The following is a 12,358-nucleotide window of genomic DNA, read 5'->3' on the forward strand; positions in this document are numbered from 1 at the left end:
TATGTGTCCTGCTCTCAGCTAGAACGAACTTTAACTAGGTGTCATACTCAGGAAAATGCTTTTTTAAGGATGACTTAACTATAGAAGTGAGGGGCAAACACACCCTAAGATCTCTCTCACCATCCATCTCTCTCTTTTTACCTAAGACAATAAAAGAAACAGCCGTTGGATCTTGGGAGCAGATCCTGGCCCAAGAGCATGGTCAGCAATACACTGAAAACCTGTGGTAAGAATTTCACCTTGAACCAAGTTAAGTCTACTAAATTTAGTACTAGGAAGCGTTTTATCTTTATTTTTCTTGTAACTATTTTTGACTTTAATGCCTCATTATTTGTACTCACTTAAAACCTACCTCCTTTTAGTTAAATAAACGTATTTTATTCTTTAACCAAAACTAAACCAGTGCTGTGAATGGTTTGGGTAACTCCATCTAAGGTGGAAAGCTGTTGTATCTTGATCCCCTTAGAGAGGCAACAGACATAGTATATCTGGACTGTTCAGGGGAGAGCTAGACAGTGCAGAACATGCTTTTCTGGGGGAAAATCCAGGACTGGGAATGTGTTGGGGTCACCTGGCATGTGTTAACCAAGGCTGCTGGACACCAGAATGTGGCTGGTGTTTGCTAACAGACTTCTGGGGTCCGAGTTGCTGGATCAGGGCTGTGGGCATGCACAGACACACAAGGTGCAACCTGAATGCTATTTGTGAGGAGCCCAAGTTGGGAGCCACAGCAGCAAAGCATTGTAAGATACCCCAAGTTGCAGGGCAGGTGGTGACACAGCTCCATACTGGTCTGGAGTGTCATAGCATGCCATGGATTCTAGACACAAGTTGCTTTCATTGGCTCAAGAACAGCAGGTTCACTATTTCAGCAATAACAGGAGCCTATCATTTACTGAAGGAGGGGTAAAATGAAATGATAACAAGAGGTCTGGATTTTCAGAGTTCCTTGGCCATGAGATTCATGGTTTTCAGTAAAGCATATATTTAAGGAAATAGACAGCAGCTGGATGTTATGCCAGAAATTTCTTTTGCAGAGGATAGAAACATGAAGATGCAGCTGTAGATGATATATCTAACTGCACATTATTATATTATTTCCACAAAAAAGGAGTTTAAAATATACTTCCAGCTTTATGCTAAAAAGAGAGCATTCTGCATTTAAATTCCACTTGATGAGCATATTTGTAGGCCATAGGTAGCAGAGTTGAACCAGCTATTCAATGCCAGGCTGTGGTGTGCATGCACACATCCACATCCACACACACCCACACAAAATTAATGTACTCAACAATAATGATAAATGAAAGAGTTTAAAAAAAAAATCTGAAATCCTGCTGATGACTCATGGAAAGCTGTGAAAAAGACCCGAGAAAATGCTGCTTACGTATCATGGGGCAAATTCTTCCCTGATGTAATTCAACTGATGTCAGTGGGATTACACCAGAGGTAAGTATGGCCCAACGTTTCTAGGTCAGAGGTGAAGTGATTGCCAAAGTAAATTCTAAATGGATAAAGTGGAGTGAATTACGTGCTAAGGAGTGGACTGGTGAGACAGGAAAAGGAGCGAGCAGGAAGGTGGAACATACAGCTGAGAGAGCAACTGCCTCCCCTTCTCCTCTACCTCTGAGGCTGCCACTCAAAAGATCACATGTAGCAACTCCTCTCTCTGTGAGAGAGAGGGGAAGAATTCAGGCTTCACCAGAGGCTCCTAAGGGGTAAAAATCAGACCACAAGGGAAGAGAAATTCAGGGAGAGAGGTGTATATGCTTTGTGGATAATATCCAGATGACCTTTCAAAAATCCTTTGTCAAAGTTCCTCACAAGAAGCTATTAAGGACACTAAGGCCTGGGCGTCACCTCAAACTGAGGTTGACCTAGCTACATCACTCAGTGAAAAATGTTGAGCCCTAAACACTGTAGTTAGGTCAAACTAACCCTGGGGCACATGCAGCGACGTCAACAGAAGAATTCTTCCATCAACCTATCACCTCTCAGAGAAGTGGATTACTTACATCGACAAACAAACCCCTCCATCAGTGTAGGAAGTATCTATGCTATGAAGCTACTGTGACATAGCACCATAGCTATGTTGCTGTAGCAACCATCATGCAGACATACCCTAAGAAGTTATGGTGTGGAAAACAAAGTTCTGTCGTAGACTAGAAACCAGCTATAGGGCAGAGGACATGGGGCAAGACTAAATGGTCAATGATCAACTTAGTAAAAAGTTAACAGTCTTTCAGGTGATATATTGGTAGCATAGTCTTTTCAGTATTATTTTTATCCAATATATCACCTGAAAGATTGTGTTTAATTGTGGTCATTTTTTTTTAATAGCAGAAATAGAAGGAGTCCAGAAATATATGGCAACACAGTTATGCAAAATTATTTTATGGAGAAGATAAATCCTGTTTACCCTCTCTCATGATATGTAAACAAAAGGACAGTCCAGGAAGCTTTAAAGCAATTTACAACTAATAAGAAAAAATATATTTTTTTACACACTGCATAAAAAGTGGAAGTCACTGCAGCAACAAATCATTGAGGCTACGAGTTAAGTAGGATTCAAAAAAAGATTAGACAGTTATATGAGTAAAGGGAATGCCCACAGTTACAGAGGATTTCTTTTTTTAAAAATTAACGATATGAGCACAGGCCAAAGACTCCCTGATGGATTAAGGAAGAAATATTCCCCCAAAATATTGTTCCATAATTGTCCACAAAAACAGGTTCTTCCAACTGCGTCTAAAATATCTGGTCCGGGCCACTCTCAGGGAGCAGGATTCTGGACTAGGTGGGCCACTAGTATGGCAATTCCTATGTCCTTTGAAATTAGGCTGTGCTACATACGTGTGCATGACTCAGCTAGTCATGTAATGACAAATGTAGTGAATTCCCTCAGTGAATGAGGCAGGGCTCTATATCTAACAATAAGCACAGCTCAGAATCTTTTGCTGTTATAACCCTAATTTCCCCAAAGCTCTCTAATATAGATCCTGATCCTACAGCTGCTTCCACTTAGGACTTGTTGAAAGTTTTCCATCAAAACTGTTTGTTTCTTGACAGAAAATTAGGTTTTCAACTAAAGGAAATATTTTGCAACATGTCTGCTTTCCATGAAAAATTTCAACTTTTTTAAAAAAAGGTTTTAGTTTTCAGCCAAAATCTGAAAAATTTCATTTCTCAGGACTGCCGTGGTGCCTTCTGAGTGGTGTAGTAGTTCAGATGCCTCATGTTCCCTTTCTCTTCTATAGGCTGGGCTATCCAACAGGATATTTCCCAGGAAGTACAGTGGCTGTGGTATTTCCATGATGCACTAAAGCAGTTCAGCAAGACGTGAACAGGGTGATGCAGCACTGGAGATGCAGTCCGACCAGAGGACCTGACCCACAGAGGAAAACGGGGGCACGAGGCAACTGAACTATAACTCCCACGAAGTACCAGAGAGGCATTTCCACTTAATATTTTCAGTTTTTGCCTGGATAAGTTTGGGAGTTTGATTTTTCATCAAAAAAGTCAAAATTCCACATGGGGACAAAACCTCATGTTCTGACCAGCTCTACTTCTACTAGCTTGGAAGCCTGCGCCTCTGCAGTGACTTCAGTGAGGCTTCTCACAGTTATAGGCATATACCTTTGATGCTCTAGTTCCAGGATGACATTGTTAATTCCTTTGCGCTGAAAAATGTTGGCCTGTCTGTAAAGCAGCATGCACATCTATAGCAAGTGTATTAATAATACATTTAATGGTAAATTATTGAACAATGGAGTTATGTCAATTTACAAGAACTGGAACTCTATCTAGCCCAATAACTTTAAACCTTTATAACTTTGTAATTACTTACCAATAGTTTGATCTGTCAACTAGTCTCTTTGAGAACTAGCAACATACCAGGTTTTAAGTTTGTAACTTCCATCATTTTGTGCTGTTAGGAGCACAAAACAAGTACATTTTTTTAAAAATAAACCAAAAGCATGCAATTCTTTACATTTGCTGAATTAAAAGGGACACCATCAATTTGAAATCTGATCAGTTTAAAGAAATGAGTTCAAAGTAGGTTCAGATACTTTAACTGCCTGCTTTTTTTCTAATCATCATATTTTCCAGTTACTTTATGAGACTCAAACAAATAATAGGGGAACTGATTAATTAAGAACCATATCCTGAAAATACCTGCACGGGTGAGTACAGACCGCCAGCAGCTGTAATGGCATGCTCCTCTTGAAGTAAATGGAGTTACCCCAATGTACACCAGCTGAGGATCTGGCTCAATATGTTTCTGTTCTCAGATTTGTAGGACATTAGGAATGGATTTCAATGTGTGGGATCTAGCAGTAGGTGACTATTACTCTTATAGAGCACAATCCTGCATAGCGCTTAGCACTTCCAAAGGGTAAGGAGTAATCTCAATGAGAGATGGGTGAAATTCTTCAACTAAAACTTTATTTTGGGGAAAAAATGCAGATTTGGTAACACCAAAACTTTTTGCAAATTTATGTCAGTTTTGCCAAATTGTTCATACAGAAAAAACTCCAAAAAAATCAAAACATTTTGTTTTTCTGTCCAAAACAACTTTTGGGTTTGAAATTCCTTTTATTTAAAAATTTTTTTTTAAAATGCTTCAAATGAAACCAAGCTATTTTATTCAACACAAAACATTTTTTACTTTACAAATGTCCAAATATTTCCAAAAAAATCTGTTTTCCCTCCAACCCAGAAACAATTTTTCCCACTTTTCAAAATTACCAAAGAATTGGATAAACCAGTTATTTTCGCAGCTGTACTGTCAGCTCTTATTGGCTTCACTGGGAGCTGAAGGTGATCAGCATCTTATACGACTGATCCCATATTCATGTTTTCAACTGGAAAACTCACATTACCAATTCAAGATCCATTCCTGGTGAACATTCCACAATATTCGTTTAAAGTTCATTGATTTTGTAAACTATCCAGCCTATAAGCACATTCACTGAAATAGTCGGAAGAACCCTAAATCAAACGCGAATAGTATTTAAACAGTGCCACAGAGAACTGATTTTAAAATATAAACAAATAATGGATGTCTTTCGAAAAAAAGTATGATCTAATTCAACCACAAACTATGCCAAGAACTCAGATTAGATTATCATAAAGGTCTTAAAAGCTATGAAATTGCAGGACTGCCCCACCAATGCAGGTAAAATTGTTAAGATTGAAATGTTACAAAACTCAGTTTAATCTGAAGTACTTATGTGTGACTGTACAAAAATTATGGGAGTCCCCATAGAGCTTTGTGACATCATGTTTTACCTGTATTTCCACAGTTCCAGTTAACAGTGGTATTTTACACAGGGAAATCATAATACCTTTCAACGCATCTCTAATATCCTATGGATGTTATGTTGGATGAACTATATATCCCAGACAGACTTTGCAACTCCTTGTAAATGAGAGGTGACATTTCTCAGCATAAAATAATAGTGCTGGCAATGAAGAGGCTACTGATACCAACGGGTAGGAGCTTTAAAAAAGATCAGACCACTGATCCTACCCCTTAAGGCAAGCTACTACAGTGCTGCTTTGCAGTAGTTTCTTTACACATATTTCCCCTTAAGCAGGCACCTCACTGAAACCGGGAAATTCCTTTGCTCTTACGAGTAGTCTTCGGCAGAGTGTGTGCTGCACCAAATGCAGTTTTCTGGTTCTCAACAGGCAGTCACAAAAGCATTGTTTCACAGGGCATTTTCCCCATCGAGATCCCGAAGAGGGTTAATTAGGATTAACCTTTTACTTTATGAGCTGCTACATAAATCTTAATTACTATGACTTGCCGTATAAGGAAAAATACCTCAGACAAGCTCAGTTCACCATTTTGGGGGGTTATTCTACAGGCAATCAAATAGAAGCAGCATATAACTTAAAGGGGACAAAATAAGGGACAGAAAATAGCTCAAAAATGTTCCCCTTCCTTTTAAATCTGATCAGTGCTTTTCAGGAAATTAAACACTGAGACTATTAGATTCAGATAGAAAACAGATGATGTTATACGTAGAAATACTACAGCAGATTATATGGCTACACAGCAGAGACATATGTGAATAATCAATGCAGTATTTCTGGAAAGAACCTTTTATGTTTTTAATACTTAACACTTCATAACAGGGCCTAATAGGCAGGGTAAAAAGCAAGCAGCACAAAATGTAACTTAAAGGAGGACTATTTTTCCAGACGTTTATACTTTTAGACCCTCTTTTCCCCTTCACCACATTATCCAATTTGTCCTCGTAGCCTAACTGCTATTTTAGCATTCTTCTTGTAGCTGGAAGCTTTGTCTAGTTCTTAAGTGGGTAAACTCTGCAACTGCCTTTGGAGCGGATAGCAATGATACTCCATTCATTTAGCCAGAGGGGGCTACCGTAAGTGCAGCATAGACAATGTGATGATATAGAGAATCACTGGTTCTTGAACAAGAAGTGGTTATAAAAGATTATAAATTATAGATTGTAAATAAGAGAGACAAACAAACAGGCTTCTACATTGGTTTGACTCCCAACTTTCTCTCCTTTGTTTACCAAGGACCATACGCTGAATGAAACTGTACACAGCACACAGAGACATCTATCAGAGGGGTAGCCGTGTTAGTCTGGATCTGTAAAAGCAGCAAAGAGTCCTGTGGCACCTTATAGACTAATAGACATATTGGAGCATAAGCTTTTGTGGGTGAATACCCACTTCGTCAGATGCATGTAGTGGAAATTTCCAGAGGCAGATATAAATATGCAAGCAAGAATCAGGTGAGGGATAACGAGGTTACTTCAATCAGAGAGGATGAGGCCCTCTTCTAGCTGTTGAAGCGTGAACACCAAGGGAGGAGAAACTGCTTTTGTAGTTGGCTAGCCATTCACAGTCTTTGTTTAATCCTGAGCTGATGGTGTCAAATTTGCAAATGAACTGAAGCTCAGCAGTTTCTCTTTGAAGTCTGGTCCTGAAGTTTTTTTACTGCAGAATGGCTACCTTTAAATCTGCTGTTGTGTGTCCAGGGAGGTTGAAGTGTTCTCCTACAGGTTTTTGTATATTGCCATTCCAAATATCTGATTTGTGTCCATTTATTCTTTTACGTAGGGACTGTCCAGTTTGGCCACTGTACATAGCAATAGGGCATTGCTGGCACATGATGGCATATATTACATTGGTGGATGTGCAGGTGAATGAACTGGTGATGGTGTGGCTGATCTGGTTAGGTCTTGTGATGGTGTCGCTGGTATAGATATGTTGGCAGAGTTGGCATCGAGGTTTGTTGCATGGATTGGTTCCTCAGTTACAGTTACTATGGTGCGGTGTGTCGTTGCTGGTGAGAATATGCTTCAGGTTGGTGGGTTGTATGTGGGCGAGGACTGGCCTGCCACCCACGGCCTGTGAAAGTGAGGGATCATTGTCCAGGATGGGTTGTAGATCACCGATGATGCGTTGGAGAGGTTTTAGCTGAAGACTGTATGTGATGGCCCGTGGAGTTCTGTTGGTCTCTTTCTTGGGCTTCTCTCGCAGCAGGAGGATTCTGGGTACAAGTCTGGTTCTGTTGTTCTGTTTCCTTATTTCCTCGTGCGGGTATCATAGTTTTGAGAATGCTTGGTGAAGATCTTGTAGGTGTTGGTCTCTGTCTGAAGGGTTGGAGCAAATGTGGTTGTACCTCAGCGCTTGGCTGCAGACAATGGATCGTGTGGTGTGTCCAGGATGGAAGCTGGAGGCATGAAGGTAGGCATAGCGGTCAGTGGGTTTTTGGTATAGGGTGGTGTTAACGTGACCGTCACTTATTTGCACCGTGGTGTCTAGGAAGTGGACCTCCCATGTAGATTGGTCCAGGCTGAGGTTGATGGTGGGGTGGAAGCTGTTGAAATTGTGGTGGAATTCTTCCAGGGTTTCCTTCCCATGGGTCCAGATAATGATGTCGTTAGTGCAGTGTAGGTAGAGAAGGGGCATGAGTGGACAATTGCTGAGGAAGCGTTGTTCCAGATCAGCCATAAAAATGTTGGCATATTGTGGGGCCATGCAGGTGCCCATAGCGATGCCACTGGTCTGGAGGTGTATATTGTCACCAAATTTGAAATAACTGTGCATGAGGATAAAGTCACAGAGCTCAGCAACCAGTTGTGCTGTGGCATCATCAGGGATACTGTTCCTGACAGCTTGTATTCCATCTGTGTGTGGGATGTTTGTGTAGAGAGCCTCTACATCCATGGTGGCTAGGATGGTGTTTTCTGGAAGATCACCAATGCACTGTAGTTTTCTCAGGAAATCAGTGGTGTCACGGAAATAGCTGGGAGTGCTGGTGGCGTAGGGTCTGAGTAGAGAGTCCACATATCCGGACAGTCCTTCAGTGAGAGTGCCAATGCCTGAGATGATGAGGTGTCCAGGATTTCCGGGTTTGTGGATCTTGGGTAGTAGACAGAATAGCCCCAGTCGGGGCTCTAAGGGTATGTTGATTTGTTCCTGTGTTAGTGTAGGGAGTGTCCTGAGTAGATAGTGCAGTTTCTTAGTGTATTCCTCAGTGGGATCTGAGGAAAGTGGTCTGTAGAATTTGGTATTGGAGAGTTGTCTGGCAGCCTCCTTTTGGTAGTCAGAGACATCTAGTGGTTCACATTACAAACAGCTGCCCAGGAAAATCAAGTTTTTCAACTCTTCAGTGCCACAGCCTTGACAGCCCAGGGATAACAGACTGAAAATTTGTACTCAAGCTTAGTTTCAAATGCATTCATAACCACAAGAAGTAGATTACTTGGTAAGTAAACTTCTGAAAGCTATGGGAACATTGTTAAGGTTTTTGGAAAATGAATGGTATTTTTAATGCTTCCTTCATGCAACAGAAATCATACGGCAGTATGAAAAACCACAGGATGAAAAATATTTATGAAATTGTGTATTAGTAACCAAGAATATGCGTATTAGGAATGAAATCACATTTTAGGCTTTCTATTATTAAAGGTACCTTGTCTGTCTCTCCCTGTCCCTCTCCCCATTTCCTATTACTTTTTCTTATTAGTAAAGATGCTTCAATACAAGCATTCAAGAGGGATGGAGGGAAATGAGCACACACTAAGCAAAAACTGGAACCTAACTGATTCTCGTATTTAAATGTTTTAGCTCATTTCTAACAGCTAGCACCTACATTTAAAACAATAGTATGAGTAGGTTCAGTTTCTTATAGTTATCAATTCATCACGTGTAGAGTGGCTGAAATAATTGGAATAAGTAATTTGACAGGTGGAGCCTTTTTTCTGTTCAAATTATCTGCAAACCAATTAAATTTTTTACAAATGTACTTGTTATTCTAAATTTATACAAAAGTTAAACACTATAGGTTCACGTATTCATCTATATAATCATCATCTGTTTGTGGTGTGAGATTCATTATCTATGTCACATGGCAATGTTTTTGCATCCTGGTTGGCTGACTAGACCTTTTCTAAACAAGAAGAGGGAAATTCAAGGAATTTCAAGATGGCTGCATCAAACTAAATTCACCCAAATATTGCCAAAAACTTTATGTGAACATTCTTGCGAATAAACCACCAATCACATGAAAGTTCAGGGGAAATGATTTAAAAGGCTCACAAATACCAATGAAATGAATTTGTAGAAGTTTTTATTCAAAGGAACATTTGCAACTGCTTTCTTGGAGTATTCATCCAGCTCTAGTTCAAAGTACGCAAATCCAGCACAAAAATGTATTTATAATGTAGAGCATTTTACCTTTCTTTCATTCCTGTCATCATTTTGGCCTTCATATTCACCCTACAAAAACAAATCAAAATGGTAAGTGTAATAAAAGAAAAAGTATTATAGTGTCATGCTTTTGCTCAGCTGTTTTGCACTCTGATTTTGTTTTTACTGTTCAATTGCAGCCTGAATAGATTTCATTTAAGACTTTCTATTACTATGATGATTCAACAAATATGCTGGTAGATATTTTGTATTCTCACAGACATAATTAGTGGCTCTGAAGCTTTTAACACTGATGTTAGAGAACTAAATTTTAAATTATGTATACGTACATCATGAAGAGGATATGCTGCGTCATAGACATTGTTTGCTATTAATGTAGTAATATCTAAAGAGAAACAAACAAAAATTTTCAATAGTTATTTATAATGATCAGAGATAGGAATAGATTATTACAAAGTATTCACTTTATTCAACTATGGCAGGGACTGAGATATATTAATGAAAATCATCAAATGAATAATCTAAAACTGAATATGAGCCCAATTCAGAAATTAGACTGGTGCCCTGGAAGTCAATCTTAATTTAGCAGGGAAAATATTATCTTTCTGCTCAACGGGGGGATAACTTTAAAATAGCCTCATCCCCAGGCTATGCTGTTTCCCAGTAAGCTGGTTGTTACTATGTCCAAGGAGAGCTTTTTTTTTTCTTGCTTGCTTGCCTCCTTGCCAGTAACCTCGGTCTCTTTTAAAATAAGGAAGTAGAGGCCAATGGCAAACACTAAACCAATCTATAGCTGGGGAAAAAAATGGTGCCATGAAAGGACCAAAAATTCAGCTCCATCCCCAAAATCAGTTTGGAGATCTCATCCCCCTGCAATGATCCAACAATCAAAGGAAGGTAGATTAAAACACAGATGATTAACAAACTTCCTTCCATAGAATCCAGTGACGAAGGAGGCCAGTTAGGACACCTATGCCTTGTCTACACTACAAAGTTTTTTCAACAAAAGTTACGTCAACACTCAAAAAGCACTATAATAAAAATCGGTATTGCATGTTCACGCTCACTCCCTCTGTCAGCAGAGTGCGTCCACACTTGGGGCACTAGCATCGACAGTGTGAGCAGTGCACTGTGGGTACCTATCCCACAGTCCAGCTTGACACCTTCTGCTGCTAGATGTTGTGGGAAGGTGGAGCGGATCGCGACGCATCTTGGGACCGGGCTCAATGTCCCACAATCCATTGCTTTCTGTCACCACATTCCATGGGCTTCCGGTTTTCTTTTGCGGCATTTTCCAATGGCCTTTGTTTGCTGTGCACCCCGGTATCTTTGTGAGAAGGGATGGATCCCGCTCTACTCTCCTATGCTCTGGTAACTGTCATGAAGACATTGCAGATGGTAGTGCAGTTAATCAAAGTTCCTAACTGAAGAAGACTCCCAGTTGCCTGACATGCTGTGTGATATGGATAGGAGCAACTTCAGATTGCTTTTGACATTCACAGAACAGCTGCAGATGGTGGACTATCGCTTTTGGGCTCGAGAAACAAGCACTGAATGGTGGGATCATATCGTCATGCAGGTGTGGGATGACGAGCAGTGGCTACAGAACTTTCGACTGCGGAAAGCCACCTTCCCGGAACGGTTTGGGGAGCTTGCCCCAGCACTGCGGCGCAACGACCCCAGAATGAGAGCTGCCCTATCGGTAGAGAAGTGTGTGGCAATCACTGTGTGGAAGCTGGCAACTCCAGACTGCTACTGGTCGGTTGCAAATCAATTTGGAGTTGGGAAGTTGACTGCTGGGGCTGTGTTAATGCAAGTGTGTGTGGCGGGGGAGTGTTCCTCAAGGCCACATCTGCCAAAGAACAAGGAACAATGCACAGAAGCATGATTCACGCGCAACATTGAAACATTTAAGTAAAATACACCTCTGGTAACATAACGATCACTTACTCTCTCACTGGCCTTTGGCAAGCACACATCTTGACAAACACCCAAAGCATGGTGAGTGTTGGCTGAGGAGGGGAGGGGCGCTACATGGGGAAAAGAGGGTTGTGGTGCAGCCGACTAGAGAAAAAATTCTAAAATTCTCCCACACTTTTCCACAGGCGGGGGTCATTGTAGGAGATATCTCACTGCTGAGGGTAAGCAGGGAAGCGAGGGCACATCTACTACATGCTTGTGGCTTCCGCCCTGGTCCCTATGCTGCTCACCTGTGTGCTGCTTTGGTCCCTGCACAAGTGATTGCTGAATGGCATGGAGAAGTTTCCTACAATGGGGGAAGGAACAAAGCAGCTCTGCCAAGGAACCTTCAGCAGACGATTGCTGAGTACCTCCAGGAAACTTTCCTAGAGATCTCTCTGGAGGATTCCCGTGAGATCTCAGCATGCATCAACAGCCTGTTCCACCGTACTGATTAGCTACACGGGGATATGTCCAGCACACAGAAACGCAGCCAGCCTTGTACATTTCTATACCCTGAACCCACCTCCCACTCCGGAGCAGAGAACAGTTCCTGGGTGCCTGCCCCACCGGGCGACCCCGCTGGGAGAGCCACACTGTTGTTTAACTCCACCTCTTCATCAATGACTTCATCCCCCGGGTTAGGTCTCCTTTCCGCCACCTCCAGGCCCACCTCCAGGCCACGGTGCTCTTGGTG

The 12,358-nt window shown here is 41.2% G+C and overlaps 1 protein-coding gene across 1 annotated transcript in view; it reads right to left on the bottom strand.

Annotated features, from left to right (window-relative positions):
* The window catches only part of ANO2 (anoctamin 2), a 265,370-nt gene that overhangs the window by 177,747 nt on the left and 75,265 nt on the right, over positions 1 to 12,358 (bottom strand). Inside the window, exons 7-8 of the mRNA XM_074935844.1 lie at positions 10,032 to 10,087; positions 9,730 to 9,771 (exon numbers count right to left, since the gene is read on the bottom strand). Coding sequence (XP_074791945.1) covers positions 9,730 to 9,771; positions 10,032 to 10,087 — 98 coding nt within the window. The remainder of the gene's footprint in view (positions 1 to 9,729; positions 9,772 to 10,031; positions 10,088 to 12,358) is intronic.

This window comes from Natator depressus, chromosome 1 (genome assembly GCF_965152275.1).
Source record: "Natator depressus isolate rNatDep1 chromosome 1, rNatDep2.hap1, whole genome shotgun sequence".
Classification (NCBI taxonomy): domain Eukaryota; kingdom Metazoa; phylum Chordata; order Testudines; family Cheloniidae; genus Natator; species Natator depressus.